Here is a 16,529-nt window from a genome sequence, read left to right on the forward strand (position 1 = left end):
CACTGGCTAAACTAAGGCAGACATGGCTCAATGCTATGTGAATAGGGTCATCTGGGGCTTGACTGTTCCCTTTTGGAGCTGAGTCTTGGTGACACCATGAAGAGCTGGTCTCTTCTATCCTTGGAGTTTGGGTCTGTGTTCTGGGGACAACAGGGGTCAGGAGGCCTGGCACCCTGTCCTTGCTCAGCCCTAACCCGCTGGCAAACCACTGGCATCCCTGGGCTGCTGTCCCCTCCTCTGTGCAGGGATAATAACCCTGCTTCACAGGATTGGGAGGGTGACACGGAAAGTCTTTGCTCAGCCCCTGGCCCTCCCCACGGGGAGGTGCTGCCTTCCACCCTCGGTTACCTCTTGGGGAAATAAGGAGGCTGGACCCAGGTTCTGAAGGAGGCCTGGCGGGGCGGTCTCAGCTCCCTCCTCCCCCTGCCTTCTGCAAGGGCCTGTTTTTCTGTGCCTCCGTCTGTCTCTACTCCCAGTCCGGGCTGTTTTCCTCTCTTTCTGCCCCGACCTCCCTGAGCAGCAAGACCTGTGAACAGATCTGCTCAAATCCCATGTGTCCAGAATAACTGAAATTGTTCTCCTGGGCTTGTTAGGGTGGGACTTGGGTCTGCTTTCTGATTCTGATGCCCACCTCTTGTGGAGTTGGGCAAGCGGGTGGGCATGCCCCCTGGGCCATGACCTGCCTGTTTTTCCTCATCTTAATCTAAACGTCTTGCTCATTTCAGAAACACCTACTGTGCACCAGGCTCTCTGCTGGGCACCGGCTATGCAGAGGGGACCTGGAATCTGTGGCCGCACCATGGGAGTCTGTTTTACGTCAGTAGAATGCTTTGTACACACAGGGACAAGTATTTTTCTGGTGCTTGCTGTGACCAATGAATTGCTTACCTTTTCCAAAGCATTACTGAATTCACAGCAGCTCTTGGCCATTCAGCATTTTTTTCAATCAATGGTGTTAAAATGATAACTATTTTACTACAGCACCCCACGGGCATTGTGTGTGTGTGTTAAGCAGGACCTTCATTCTTGAAGGTTGAAATCTGATGTAATTTAATTTCCCCAACTTACAAGTAGGGGAACTGGGGCCCAGAGGGAGGTGAAGAAGCAGTCATGAGCAACTCCATCTTAGAATAGCAGCCACCATTTTAGAATTGGGTTTCTGTTTCCCAGACATGAAAGCTTTTACAAGAAGTAGCTCTAGAAAGTCCCGCCAAAAAGTCCCCAAGTGGGAGGGACGCGAGGCTAACTGCAAAATTAGCTTATGTACTCCTGGCTTGCTTGCATTGGCTAAACTCATAGAACAATGAACCCACCCTCGCTAAGCCATTATAAAAGCTGGAAGCAAAAACTGTTCGGGGCTGCACTCCCTGAGTTGGTATGTGTGGCCCCGGCTGTCAGTAAATAAATTTTTCCTTTTATCCATCTCTAGTGGGGTACGTATTGTTTCTTTCCCGACGACCATAACAGAGGCAGTCACTTGCTCCAAGCCTCAGTGGCAGAGTCCGGGACCTATACACCCTGGTGTCTAGTTCTCAACTCCCTTGGTCTTGGGTCCTGGGCAGAAATGCTCTTGGGAAACCCTGGTGCATTAGGAATCAGGTGCAGCAAGAGAAGTTGCATGAGTAGTGCAAAAAAAACAAAAACAAAAAAAACCCCACCCCAAACCAAAAAACCTTTTACCCAGATTCTCCAGTCATTACCATTTGTTACGTTTGCTTCCTCTCTCTCTCTCTCTCTCTCTCTCTCTCTCTCTCTCTCTCTCTCTCTCTCTCTCTCGTGGATACAGACATAGATATATAGATAAATGGATACAGAGGTGAGATGGGTTTGCAATTATTACTTGGTATTTTACATAAAGGAGAGCTTTGCCTTTTCCCCCATATTTTCATTCATTTATCTATTTATATCAGTGTGGAACCATGGATTCTTATCTTATTCCATCAACTTTCTGTTATTAACATTATTTGTTGTGATGCTCGAATTGTCTCAGGTTTAGCCAGTAAAATCCCTGCAAGCTGGCTCCAACCAAAGACTGACGGGTGCTCGTTATTTCTGAGCACTTCCCTACCTTCTGGCATTAGATGTTCCGGGCTCTTCTCCTGTTTCTCCTGCCCAGCCCTGCAACCAGTCATTTTCCCAAAGAGCTCTTTCCTTCCTGTGTGAAATGGTATTTAGAAACCAAGACCTGGGTGCTAGGTGTGCTCACTCCTTTTGGGGTATTCATACTTGTAGGCCTGTTCAGAGGACAGAGCTTCAAAAAATAAATAAAAATACATACAAATAATAGAAACGCATCCCTACATCTTTTTCTATACCTATCAGTCAAAAACTATGAGTTCATGCTGAAACATTCATTTCTAATTCAGGGTGCATGCTAGCCTTCTGTCTTTTTCTATTTGTAACACACATCTCCTACAGTAAGAATCCTGACTCCCATCATCCTTAAGATATTTTCTCTTGGCTCATTCCTACAAATCACAGAATATAGTTTCACTATTTTGCTAGAATTGCTGCCCCATACCATTGCAAAAAGTAGAGGTCAATATTTGCTTGCAGTACCTTTGTTTTTAGCCTGCAGATATATAATTGAAGTCTTGCGTTCAGAAGCTACTTGGGTTAGTAACCCCTGCCCCCATTCAGTGTGGTTGTGTTATTAACTCGAAGTCCAGTTAGGTTCATTTGTTTCTGATTGTATTGCAATTTAATTTTTTTTTCCTGTAATGCTTTATGATTTAAAAAAATATTTTTTTTAGTGTATAAAGTGATTCCAAGTCAAATTCAAACATGAAGGTAAACTCAAAGATGCCTTCTCCATGCCTTCTGTCTGTTCCCACCCATTCCTTATAAATACCAGTCTCTAGTTCCTGGCTTATCCTCTTCATGTTTCTTTTTCCAAAACAAGAAACCGAAAAAAAAGGCAGATACATGAATATTTTCTTATCCCCCTGTCCTTTTTTGGCAGCCAGCTGGTACAGGGATTGAACCACGGACCTTGGTGTTATCAGCACCAAACTCTAGCCAATTGAGCTAACTGGCGAGCTCCTAATTTCATATAAAAAGGTAGCATCCTACATATACTGCTTTGCACTTGCCATTTGTCACTTAACCACAAATTTTCACTGTGCAGCTGGCCTGACTTACTGCACCTGTCTGGCCCCTGCCTCAGCCTCTCCATACTCGGCCTTCCAGAAGGACTCTCTGAGAAGCACTGTTTTGCCCCAGTCCTGCAGAGAGACTCTCCAAGTAATAAAACCCCAAGCCCTCCAGTCTCCCCCCCACCCCCGACTCCTCCTGCCTGGAGCATAGACTCCCCCATCCCCGCTCTTGCCCCCTCCCCTTCTCTGCTCTCAGAGCAGAGTCCTAGCTCAGCCTCTTACTGGCTGGGCTCTCCTGGGTTCCTGGTTTATGGCTCAATTTCTCCATCTGTAAAATGGGGTTGATAATACTCTCTACCTCACAGGGCTATTGTGAAGATTAAATGAGACAACCTAGGAAAAGTGCTTAGCCCAGTGCCAGGTAGGAGGTAAATACTTGCAAAGGTGTGTCATTGACCTTCAGAGGCCCCTCATAAAGCCTCTCCTGACCCCCTAGCCCCCTGCCATGGAAGAGACCTCCAGGCACTCTGTACCCTCGAGCAGAGCTGTCTGAGTCCAGGAGGATCTGCCCCACTGCACTGCTCCCTACTGTGCCGGGCATGGTGCAGGGAAGAGCCTGAGCATCATGTTAAAGACCAGCTGGCCTGGGGTCAAGTCCAGCTCTGCTGTTTCTTTCTAGCTGAGTCCCCAGCCCCCCTTCTTCCTGCCCCTCAGAGACACATCATCTGTTTCAGTTTATTCGTTGCCTCTTTCTCCCCTCTCTCTGCTTTCCACGCCTTCCACTTCCCATAAGCGCGCCCTCTACTGTGTTTAACAAGTGACCTCCGGGCAGTTACCTGTATTATGTTAAAAATGCACAGTAATGTCTAGAGAGTGTATTTTTAAATGCGTGCATTGTTGGCAGCATGCAGCAGACCTCATTCTGCCTTTGCCTGTTACTTCAGAGGCTCTGGGATGCGCCCTGGAGTGCCCCATGGTCTTTCACTCAGCCATGCCCCAGTGGGGGTTGGCTGTGCCCACCGCCCCAGGCAACGCCACCATCCGCCTCCTCATCTGCACCACCCATGTGGATTTAAGCGAGAATTTCTTTGGGGTCCTTAATCTCACTCGTTGCCCCCATTTGATCTCCAGAACAGCTGCCCAGGTGACAGGATTGTGGGCTAGTGCCCTGGGAAGCATTTCCTGGCTGATCGAGTGCCTTAGCCTCTCTGCAGCTCAGTCTCCCCCAAAAGAGGGCGCAGTGGTCCGTCTCACACAGCTTTATGAGGGTTACTGCAAAGAAGGCACAGTGAGGGCACGGAGGCTGCGTGGCTACCTGGAACCTACCGTCCCCTGTGGTCAGCCCTGGCCCCCAGGGCAGGCAAGGGTGCCCACAGCGTGAGGGCACTTCTTGGGCACACCTAGCACATACCTGGGGTGGAGTAGTGATCACAGCCTGGGAACATCATTGGCTGGGATGGCGGGTGATGCAGCCCAGGGGCAGGACAGGTGGCACCAGGGCTGGGGGTGGGCTCTCAACAGAGCACCACATCTGGGCTGCATCCCAGCCCAGCATTGCATCCCAGCCTTATCCCAGCACCACCCTCAACCAGAGAGTGATCCTTCCCTGTCCGGCACCCATCCAGGCTCATCTGCCACCAATCCTCCTTCCCGGCCCTATTCCAATCCTTCCCCACCCTACTGCCACGGGCTTCTTGGAGGAGGAGGGCAGCTGGAGCCTGTGCTTCTCTGGTGCTGGCTTCCTGGATCTCTACCACGTGGGTGTGACCCAATGCCTGTGCCAGCGTACCCGCGCCTCCTCCAGAGCGCCCACTGCATCTATGGCTCCTCCTCTGGGGCGCTCGGTGCTGTTGGCATCATGAGCGGCAAGTCCACTGGTGAGTCCCAGATGGCAGAGGGCAGGGGGCCATGCAGAGAAGTGGGGGATACCCTAACCAAACCTGATTCTCGAGGAGGGGGGGGTGGGAGCCCCGAGAGAGCTTGTGCCTGGCACTGTGCCCTGCCATCTTTACACCCAGCACGTCTGCATTTAATCCTTAAGAGAACCCCAGGGCTGGAGACTATGTTTACCCCTATTTGCAGAGGAAGGATCTGGGGCTCAAAGCCAGAAAGACTTTCCCAGAGTCACTTGAGGACAGAAGGTGGATGGAGCATTTGAGCTCAGAGCTGGGCACACAAATTCCGAGCCAGAGAGGAGAGGACCCTCCATTCCCACTGCACCCAGGAGGAAGTTCGGGCCTGGGCCTGAGAGGTGTGGGCAGGCCCCCTAACTGTCTGAGGACTCCCCTCCCCTGCCCACCCTGCAGACTTCCGCTGCTCCCAAGTCCTGGGCGTGGTCAAGCAGGTGGAGCGGCTGAGCCTGGGCATCTTCCACCCGGCCTACGCACCTATGGAGCACATCAAGCAGCAGCTGGTAGATCATCTCCCCGACAACATTCACATCCTGGCCTCCAAGCAGCTGGGCATCTCTCTGACCCACTGGCCTGATGGCAGCAACCTCATAGTCACGAACTTCGCCACCCGCAATGAGCTCATCCAGGTGAGCAGGTGCTGGAACTCAGGGACGGCGGCAGGTGGGTGGGCTCCCTCTAGTGCCAGAGTGACTTCCAGGTGCTTCCGAGGGGCAGACACATGTGCAGGGGTGGGGGGAGGAGCTCGTGGCTCCTCAGTCTGTTTATAAATAAGGAAACAAGTGCAGAGAGGGACCCCCAGCTTGCTGTGGAGGTGCCCGTGGGCTGCACATGGAAGGGCCTGGCTGGGGAGGGGCACAGTCAGGGCCCCCACAGGGGCTGCTCTTTCCAGACGGTGCCTGCCCAGCCCCCACTCCACCTCATCCTCCAGGCGCTTAACAGTGAGCAAACGTTTACTGAGCTACTCTTATGTGCCAGTCATTCTTCTAGGCATCACGACTATAAAAAGGAATGGAACAGAGAAAAATTCTTGCCTTCTTTGGACTTATATTCTAATGGGTATGTGGGTATAGATAATAAACACATGTAGATAATAAACTAGTAATGAGTTAAGAAACCATCCAGTATTGAAATAAAACAGAAGGGTATGAGAGAGAACCACATGGTTAGGGAAGAGGCCCCGTCCTTACCTGCCAGGTGCAGGCTGAGGGCACCGGGAGGGCTGAGTGGGGGCCTGGGAGCACCGCACGGATAGGGAGACGAGTCTCTACCCTGCAGGCCTCAGCTGGGGCAGGGAGGCCTGTGCTTCCCATGCTCACCCTTCCTATCAGGGTCTCTGTCTTCCCCCAGAATGGGGTTTCCAATACAGAGCCTGATTCATCCTGGTGCCTCTGGCTCCCAGTGAGGTGACTGTCTCTGAGTCCACGCTAGTCACAATATAGGTGTTTGGCTATTAGCATGCAGGGAACGGGACCAGCCCCTTGCTATGGGCTGATGTTCATGCACTCCCAAGAAAACCAGATGGGGATCTCCAAGTGAGTCCCAGAATCCTTGCCTGTATGGCACATAGCACAGGGCCTGCACACAGCAGGTGCTCAGTTAATGATATTATTAGTCTGTGGGAACGAGGCTATCTCCTGCATCTCGATTTGGTCAGAGCCGGTACAGGCTCTGCGTCTCCTGGAGAGGGCTGCAGGGACATCTGCAGGTGTTCTGTGAGACAAGGTTCTACATTCAACGAACTCAGTAAGCTCTAGGTCAGTGGCTCTCAACCAGGGGTGACTTTTATTTCTCCCACAGGATATTTGGCAATGTTGGAGACACTTTTGGTTGTCACAAGTGTGTGTGTGTGTGTGCAGGTCCCATCAGCAGAAAGAAGAGGGTCAGGGTCACCACAAGCCTGAGTTCCAATCTCTGCTTAACCTCGGGAACTTGGCTGGACATGCTGCCTCCCTGGGCCTTGGCTCCCTCATCTGGACACAGGACCATGACCCTCCTTTGCAGGCTGTTCTGGGGATTAGAAACCTGGCCTAAGGGGGGTTTGAATACAAGGGGCATGAACAATTGTGTTCCTGCTGCCTCTTCTCTTCCCAGGCCTTGGTCTGCACCTTATTCTTTCCTTTCTACTGTGGGATGACTCCCCCACCGCATTCAGAGGGGAGGTGAGTGTGCTCTGGAGGTTCTGTGACCGAGCTGCTGCCCCGTGCTCTGGGCAGCCCAGGGTGCATACTCTTGAGAAGTGCATGGGTGGAGGAAGCCAGCACTCCGTGAGCCCCTTCTGTGTGCCAGGCCTCCCCCTCCTCCTGAAGGTGCTCAGCAGCCAGGGCTGGAGTGGACCTAGTGACTTGGGGACAGCCAGAGGGTCACCCTCTGCAGCCTGTTCTCAGTGGCCTTGTGGGAGTAGGGCAGCACTGCCTACCTGCCCACCCGCCCACCCCAATTGCAGCGTTACATCGACGGTGGTCTGAGCAACACCATGCCCTTCTTGGAATCCCCCTCCACCATTACTGTGTCCCCCTTCCGCGGGACTGAGGACATCTGTCCCCAGAGCACCTCGGCCAGCCTGCATGAGCTGAACGCCTTCAACACCAGCTTCCAAATCTGCACCAAGAACATCTTCCTGGTGCTTGAGGCCCTCATATCCCCCAGCCCTGAGGTAGGTCTGTTTCCTCAGAGGTGTTGGAGGCCCAGCCATCCTCAGGGACCTGTGAGTCAGACTTCGTGCCCACAAACTGCCTGTCCCCCAGCCCAGAGCAGTTATGATGTATGTCCTGAGTCTAACAGCTAAGTCCTTGAATCCAGAGCCTGGGGCTCACGTTGGGTCCTTCTTGTCCCTTCCCTCCCTGAGCAGGTGTGGAGTTAAGACTGGCCCCACGTCACAGGAGCACACTAACACCAACTCTGCCAAGCTGGTGTTTGAGCCAGGCCTTGGCTTGTGCTCTCCTGGGCAGGCTCTGAGAGGAGGTCCCATTAGCATCTCCATTTCTCGGGGAGGACACTAAGGCTCAGAGTGGTTAGGGGACTTGTTCAAAGTCACCCACCCTGGAAGCAGCAGAGCCAGAAATACCAAGTGCAAAAACACAATGAACAATAAACCCACATTTCCTGCTCTTTGGCCCTTGGTATTTCTGGAAAATGAACAATTTGACAGTAAACAGTTTATCACTGTAACTCGTTCTTTTGCCCCAACCATGCCCCGGCTCTCCCCACCCCACATACCTGTCCTGTTTGTGCAGTGCTTTATAATTTATGAAACAAGGTTGTGTTCATTTACTCCAGTCCTCCCACACCCATGGGGTGTGCAGAAAACTCAGCCCCATCTTATAGACAGGGAAACTGAGGCTGTCCAAGAGGTGGCACACAGCAAGTGGGGGAGGGGGTGGCACTCCTTCCTGAGCTTGTAGGTGCCATTGCCCTGGGGTGGGGCTCTGATTGTTACAGGGCCCAAGTCTGGCTGCCTGCCCCAACTAAAAAACAAACAACTTCAAAAATCAAATGGTGAAAGTGGAAGTCGGCTTTTATTCAGGAACACCGGTGACTGGAGGAGAGGTGTTAGGCTGACCCGTCTCTCCAGCACACCTGAAGGAGACTGGCCAGACGGAAGCCATCGCAATGACTCAGATTTACTGAGGGGTTTTAAAGAGGAGGATGAGGGAGTAGAACATGGGAAATGGGAGGGAGGGGACATGCAAGGGGCCAGGTGCAAGGTCTGGCCAAGGCTCCTTCAGTTTTCTGTTCCTGTCCTGGCTGTTATCTCAGAGTCCTGATTCAGGGTGGAATCGGAATAGCTTTATTAGTGTCTTTGGTTTCTCAGAGTCTGGATAGTACATGTCTTGTAGCGAGTTTGAAACTCCACGCTGACTGGAACACAACTTTACATTTATGTCAATAATGTCATCTGGCCCCATAACCAAGGTTCGAAATACCAAATAATCATGGAAATAGAAGAAACTCAGAGAAATGCGTGCTAAGAAAAAAACTGTCTTTTTAAAATTTGCCTGCAGCCCAGGTGGTTTTAGGTCCCAACATGGCTTCAGTCCTGCTCACTCCAACATGATCAGACAGGCAGGCGTGGGCTCCTGGGTTCCCCTGCCCACTGCAGGTCCTGGAAATGACATCGAAAAGGCAAAGAGAACTACCATCCATTGACCTACAAAGAGCAAGGCGAAGTCACAGCCGTCCGGGCCAGGCCTTGTTATCCCATATTCCAAAGGAGGGAACTGAGCCCGAGAGGGGTGGGGCTGGTGCAAGAGCACACGGCCAGGGTGTCGCAGAGCAGGGAAGTGAACGGGACTGCTGGCAGGACCAGCTCGAGCAGATCTGTTCTGCCTGCAGCCCTGTGGCCCTCCCTGCTCAGTGCTGCGGTCCCCCAGGGTCCCTGAGCCCTGCTGAGGGGTCACTTGAGGAGTGTATGCTGGGCTGGGATCGCATCCAGTAGACAAGTCTCTAGCCTGTGACCACCAGCTCAAGGCTCAGGTCCAGGTTTTGCCCATCTCATCCCCCTGTGTGTTGGTAGGTAGTGGCTGACAGCTGCAGACAAGGCTACCTGGACGCCCTGAGGTTCCTGGAGAGACGTGGTAGGTGGCAGCCCCCCGGTGGCTGAGAATCATGTCCCATGTGAGCACCAGGTGGCCCCTGACTCTCGTGCCTTTGAGCCATTAGGGACCTGAGCTCACTCATTGTCTTTCTCAGCATCTGCTCTGTGCTTGGCCTGAGCTGGATGCTGGGGACCCAGAGAAGACTCACACATGGGCCCCATTCTCAAGCTGCCCAGAGCCTGGTGCAGGGTGATGGTGACAGAGCCAGGGGGATGGGTGCAGTGATGGAGGGACGCTCCTTGCTCTGGGAGCCCAGAGGAGGTATGTGACCCAACCCGGGGGTACAGGGGGTGGGCAAGGAGGGCTTCCTGGAGGCAATGACAGATGAGCTGGGTTTGGACTGGTTATGAAGACTATGGCAAGGTTGAAGATGGAAAGGAAGAGGGCATTTGAAGCAGAGGGAAGGGCAGCAAGAGCAGAGGCCAAGGCTGGCACCCCCAGAGCACGCACCTCAGTATGGCAGGAGGTGTGCGTGCCTGCGCATGTGTTCACGCGGCCAGAGAGGTCTTATGCGCTGCAGCGCTGACACGTCATCCCACATTCTAAGTGCTGTTTGAAGTGGCAGAGTTGAGATTTGAACCCAGGCTGTCTGGCTCCAGAGCTCATGCCGTCCACCCCCACACTACAACCACAACCACACAGAAGCAGCAAGTATTTGCTGAGCAACTGATACATGCCCACACCTGGGCTTGAGTTTTATGTGTTTATCTCATTTAATTCTCAGAACAACTGCATAAAGTGGGTCTTAACTTTCCCTATTCACAGAGAAGGAAACTGAGGCACAGGGGAATTCGGTCACATAGCTTGCAGGTAGTGGAGTCAGAATTTGAACCCTGAACCATGTCTTTGGGGTTTGGGCTCTGATGAATCACTAGAAAGTAGACAGGGAGCAGAGCAGAGCAGGGCCGGGGAGTGCAGGGATGAGTCATCTGGGATAAGCCCTAGGTCCATCCTGCAGTACGCAGATCCCCAGAGCTGGGTTTGGGCGCTGAGGGGTGCAGACAGCATGGAGAACCGGGGAGTCATTTTCATCCAGAGCCTCTAGATGTGCTGACTTGTCAGTCCCTCTCCTGTCCCCTGACCCAGGACATTGGTGTCTAAGGAACACCCAACCCCAGCTGATGGGCCCTGGGATGCTGGCCATGACAGAGGCCAGAAGGCAGGCCTGTTTCTCAACTGGGAAGTGCCCAACGTGCTGGTCAAGGATGTGCCCAACTTTGAGCAGCTCTCTCCAGAGCTGGAGGCTGGTACTGCCCCTTCCTGCACTTGCACACCTGCTGGTACCCTGCACTCAGGGACCTGGGGTCAGGGGCCCTGCCCTGAAGGCACTCATGGTCTGGAAGAGGACAGGACTCATTTTTTGAGCACCTACTAAGCAGCAGGTGCTGAGGACTTTTCACAGGTTGTGTCACTCACTCCTCAGCACAACCCAGGCCTGAGCGTTCTTCCAACCCCACTTCACTGGTGAGGAGGGGCCAAAGCTCAGAGAGGGGAAGGGACTCGCCAAGGTCTCAGAGCCTGCAATTTTGGGATCTAACCAAAGCCTGTGCTTGAGAAAGCCAGGGCTCTGCCCACTGCGCAAGAAAGAGCAGAAGGTGCTAAGGGACATAGGAGAGGCACACATGGAAGGTTCTGGACTCCCCAGATGGAGATGGACTCATTTCACCCTCCCTACAATACTCTGAGTATGGTACAGTACTATTCCCATTGTACTGATGAGGAAACCATAGCACAAAGAGGTTAAGTGACAAGGTTACACAGCTAGCGAATGGCAGAACCAGGAGTTCTGTTCTGAACCATTTAGTCTGTTCTGCTCCATGACCGAGTGTCACAATTACAACAACAGGAACGTATGGGGTCCCCTAGGCACATGTAATGATGGTGGGGATGAGTTTGGACAGCATCTAACTAAGACTCAAAAGGAGATGTTGGCCACAAAAGAGAAGGTAGACAAGCATCTGAGCAGAGGGCATAGCACGTGCAGACGTCCCAGGATGGAAGAGGGAGCCCTGAGAGGTCCACTTGGTGGCAGCATAGTGGCTGAGGGACAGGGTAGCAGAGATGAGCTGTGGGAGGCCGGGAGGGTTATGCAGGTGGCCTCGAGAGCTGCAGGAGGAGAGAGGCGAGGAGTCTCTGGGGGAGTGTTGTGACCTAGCGGCGGGAGAGGCTGCGGAAGTGGGAGACTGGGAGGAGTGGTGATGGCGGCAGAGGCCACAGCAGGGACAGCGGGGGTGGGAGAGGGGATGAGGAATAAGGAGGGTGCCTCTTTCCATGCCGAAGACCACACAATGGCATACAAAAATGGGCCTGGATCTGTGCTGAGCCCGAGGTCCAAGTTTGGGATTCTGGAGCCCTAGCTGTGTCCCTGCACCACACGGGGCACCAGAGAGCTACCTCTGGGACGGGCAGTCCCCCCACCCTACCCTCCCTCCTCTCCCCACCTCCATACCCTGCAGTCAGCTGGAAAGGGATTATTTGTCCTGGCCCTTACAGACATCTCTTAATCCTCACCTACCTGCCCAGGTGGAAGGTCCTGCCAATATCCCCACTTTACAGAGGACGGAACCTAGGCTTAGGGAAGGGAAAGGACTCATCCTAGGACACACAGCAGGTGAACATGGAGTTGGGTCTTTGTCCTGTTCATCTGTGAACCCTCTGAAGCACTGTCTCTAGATGGCACTGGCCAGAGTTGAGGCTGGTGGTCTCACCTGTGGTCTGGAGGCTGGAATTTGGGCTCTGGCTCTGTCCCAGCCCAGAGGCTGGTCCTTTCCACTCTGGTCAGTTCAGTGAATACTGATCTTGGGAAATGGTTGCTGTGGTCACAGCTGCTGTGGTTGTTAAGACCGATGCGTTACCATTATTGAGGGAGGTGGCAGGGGGGTACCTGTCCCATCCTAGGGGGGCAGGAGAGGTAGAAAGAGCTCAGGAGTCTCACAGACCTAGTCTATCCTGGCCCTGCCACTTCCTAGAGATGGTCCTTAGGCGAGTCACTTCTCCACTCTGGACCTCAGTCTCTTCGTCCATGAAAGGGGCACACCCTGCTCATCTCAGCGACAATGAGGAGAGAGCATGTATGGAAGGCCCAGCTCTCCGCTGGCATGTGGTAGGGGCTCAGTCAGGGTGTTTCTTCCTCTGCAGAAGGTGTGGGGCACAGTCTGTGGACCAGGTGAGGCAGAGAGGGGCTCAGGCAGCCAGCACTCAGGGTGACATTGAGGGGCTAACTGGAGGGGTAGGTGGGGCTTTCCAGTCCACAGACTCAACAGCGCCAGGTGTGCTGTGACTTCTCTTGCAGCACTGAAGAAAGCTTGCCTGAGGGTCCCCAGCCCCTGGGCCCGCTTCTGCCGGTCGGGGCCCGGCCAGGTGCTGACATACCTGCTGCTGCCCTTCGAGTATGTCTACTTCCAGAGCAGAAGGTAAGGCTGGGCCAGGGGACCAGCGCCCATGTGGTGGAGACCAGTGCCCAAGGCAGGAAGGACTCTGGCACACTGGGTGGGCAGGACTGGGCAGGCATGGAACCCGCCTGGTCTCCCTATGCTGCCTGGTGCTGGCTGTATGGCCCAGAGCACTGGTGGTCTCCTCTGCAAACCAGGACTGATAAGGAGACAAAGTGGCAGCTGTGACCAGAAGCCGGGGCCTCCTGGCCAGCACCCTGGGCCCTCTCCTGTCTCTGTGACCTTTGCCCCATTGCGCCACCTGTCAGAGCCTCAGAGCCAATGTGCTGTTCCTGAGGGTAACTCTAGGAGCTGCTCTATCTCAGATTAGCTGTGTGGCCTGGGCCAGGTCTCCTGACCTCTCTGGGCCATAGGTTCCTTTTCTATAACAAGGCCCTTCCAGGTCAGACTGGATGCAGTTAAGCCCTCACTAATGGTTCTAACTCGCTGACTAATGGATCACTCTGCATGGTCTGCTCATTCATTCCACCAACTTACTGAGGGTCTACCAGGGCCGAGCCCTAGCTGGGGGATAGGGAGGCAGCACTGCCCCAGACCCAGTCCCCGGCCTTATGGAGCTCATGGCCACAAATCATCACACTTTCACCTGTGCACTTGCAGCTCTGCCTAGGGATACCTAGGAGAGGCCTACACTGGCTCTGAGCTGGTGCAGCTCACACTAGGGGTTGTCTGGCCAAGGAAGGCTGCCCAGGGCAGATGACTTTGAGCTATAATCTGAAGCATGAGTAAGAGTCTACTAAGCAAAGAGGGAAGGGAAAAGCGTTCCAGGCAGATGGGACAGCACGTGCAAAGTTCCTGGGGCAGAAGAGAGTAAGGCCCATTGGAGGAGTAGACAGGGAGGCCAGTATGGCTGGGGACAAAAGGTGGCATGCTGTACAAAGTGGGGATGGGGAGGCTGGAAGGGGCCAGACACACAGGGCTCTGTAGCCAGTTGAGGAGTGTGCTCTTTATCCTGAGAGCAGTGGTAAGGCAGGGAAGGGTTTAAGCAGGGAGGTGTCATAGGGAGATGTGTATTTTTAAAAATTCTCCGTTCCCCAGAAGAAGGTCTATGAAAGCGAGCCACAGCCTCTGTCCTGCTCCACGTTGAGTTAATGACTAGATCAGCCCTGCTGTTTAAGTTGCTGCAGCCCCAAAGCTGAGAGAGAGCTTTCTACTGACAGATTCTCCTCCTGCTGGGCTGTGGTACTGAAACAATTCGAAATAAAAAAGAACAAATGTAAAATCTAGCCTTTTCAGTTAAAAAAAAAAAAATCCACTGTGTGAGCACCGACGGGGAATCTGCCCAGACCACAGGGAAACTCACTCTTGGTATTTTCCATAACCCACATGCTCAACGTGTAGGTTGCATTAGTAGAGGCAGAAGGTCTAGAACAAGGAGGTGATGGGCCAGCGTATGTTCTACTTGTCACAGCACACCCTCTGGACTGTCTGTCCAGTTTGAGCCCCTGGTTAGAGGCCCCTCCGAGGGCAACATGGCACAGGGTGAGGCCCCGCAGTGTCCAGCGAGTCTGAGAAAGTGCCCGGCCAGTGCTTTCTCAGCCATGGTCAGACAGCCCTCTGCTGACACTGTGGGGTGGTGGCTCTGTAGACAGACTCTAGCTCTCCTCTGCAGTGGCAGTGGGACAAGATGCAGTTCTGAGCACCCTGGATCTGGTGCTGGCTCTGTCATGAGGGCAGTGCGGAGCCACAGGAGCATTTTGAGCAAGAAAGGACTGTGGCCAGCTGTCTGTGTAGGAAGGTCTCTGGCTCCTGGGAGGAGAGTGGATGAAGAGGTGAGGGGTGGGGAGGGTGGGGACTGGTCTGAGGACAAGAGAGAGGAATGGACAGAGATGTGGGAAAAGTTAGGAACAGGTGAGGTGACTGTCCTCATTTGACAGGTGATGAAATCAAGGCCCAGAGTGGTCCCCTGACCTGCCCGAGTCACACAGCTGGTGGGCAGGGAAGCTGAGTGGCATCCCCAGGCCAGCCTCACTCAAAGCCCTGCCCTCTCCACCCCTGGGCTTCCTACTTGTGCTCTGTGGGGTCCATGACCCTAAGGCCTGGCCGCCTCTACCAAGTTCAAAGTCCACGGATCATTCTGCCATTGCAGGTGCCCCCATGATTCCAACCTGCTCTGCCATGGTGGCCAACACCACTGGGCACTCCTTAACCTGACGTGGGCAGTCCCCACTCCCTTCCTTCAGGCCTGGTGCCTCTAGTGCACGGCCCCGCCACACTCCGGGCCTGTGGGGGGGGTGGGCTCAGCCGGGCTGCATGCTGGGCTTCCCTGGGTGAAGCTCATGCTGCCTCATCCTCCAGGCTGGTGGCCTGGCTGCCCGATGTGCTGACGAACTTGGTGGATGCAGGGCCTGCTGAAGTGCCTGGCCCTCAAGGTCTACTCCAGGATGAGGGCCCAGCTCCTGGGGCCAGTCATGTGAGGTGGGCAGAAGGGCCTGGGGCTCAGCAAGAATGGCTGTGGTGGAGGGGAAGGCACCGGCTGTTTCCCAGGACCCTGGCAGGGAGTGCACGCCACCCATCCACCCACTGTGCATCCGTGCCCCTCTGTCCCTCCACTCTGCAGCCAATGACATGTGTGTTTGGTTGCTGCTGTGGGCCAGACCTGTGTTGGATGCTTATGACCAGTGACACTGGTCAGTCTGTGTGACCTGCCAGGGGCAGTCACTGTCTCTTCACAGAGGACAAGTGGTCTTCCCTGCTTTGCCAAATCCCTGCCAGTTCTCTGCCATTGTCCCAGATGTCCCCCCTGTGACCTCAAGAGGGGCTGGCCGTGCATGTGGTCAGGGGTGGGGCTGCCTGGGTCCTCTTCCTGACCCTGCCCTCCCTGCAGGCAGGAGACCCCGATAGTCCTCCCATCACTTGACAGCCAGCTCTTTAGCAAGGAAATCAGTGCAGCCCTCCAAGGGATGGCCACCCCCAGGACCTTCCTGCCATTCCCAGCTCAGCCACAATAAAGGCCTTGGGTCCTCCCGCAGAGCCTGATTTGGGAGGAGGGTGGCCCAGGCTTACCGTGTGCTGGAGCTACCTGCACATGGCTTCACCCTGCCCTTCACTACAGCCCAGGCTCTGAAAACTTGCACTCGCCAGCTTCTGCTCCCTCTGCAGCCTGCTGGTCACCAGTGTCCTGGATATTAGGCCCCCTCCAGCCTGGGGCAGCTTCTTCTACTGACGCTGCTGTGGAGCTCAGACCCACCCATCAGGCCTGAGGGCTGCCAGCTGGGCCAGCCCAATGACTGGTCTCCCCTGACCCTGTCTGGCCCATGTCCTGTATGTCTGCATCTGCCCCCAGGCTGTGTGATTCTCAGCTTGCCTCCCGGGAGCTCAGAGCCCAGCCCCTGGCCCAGGGTGGGCACTGGAATTGTTGGCCAAATGGGGATGGCCTCCCTCTTCCCCTCACAGTCTTGTTCCAGACCATGAGGGCAGGTGGCCACCAGGAGCTGAAGAGACCCCACCAGCCTCTCTGGAGACCCTGCTCCT

At 54.3% G+C, this 16,529-nt stretch overlaps 1 protein-coding gene across 1 annotated transcript; it reads left to right on the plus strand.

Annotated features, from left to right (window-relative positions):
- The first annotated feature begins 4,561 nt into the window (after window positions 1-4,561).
- PNPLA5 (patatin-like phospholipase domain containing 5) lies at window positions 4,562-16,221 on the plus strand. Its single transcript, XM_008581544.1, is given in 12 exon segments — window positions 4,562-4,880; window positions 4,883-4,972; window positions 5,402-5,634; window positions 7,100-7,150; window positions 7,153-7,167; window positions 7,452-7,661; window positions 9,522-9,586; window positions 10,690-10,850; window positions 12,896-13,016; window positions 15,354-15,386; window positions 15,388-15,468; window positions 16,158-16,221. Coding segments are annotated over 12 exon segments (1,443 nt in total).
- Window positions 16,222-16,529: the final 308 nt, after the last annotated feature.

This window comes from Galeopterus variegatus, unplaced genomic scaffold (genome assembly GCF_000696425.1).
Source record: "Galeopterus variegatus unplaced genomic scaffold, G_variegatus-3.0.2 Scaffold2389, whole genome shotgun sequence".
Taxonomy (NCBI): Eukaryota; Metazoa; Chordata; class Mammalia; order Dermoptera; family Cynocephalidae; genus Galeopterus; species Galeopterus variegatus.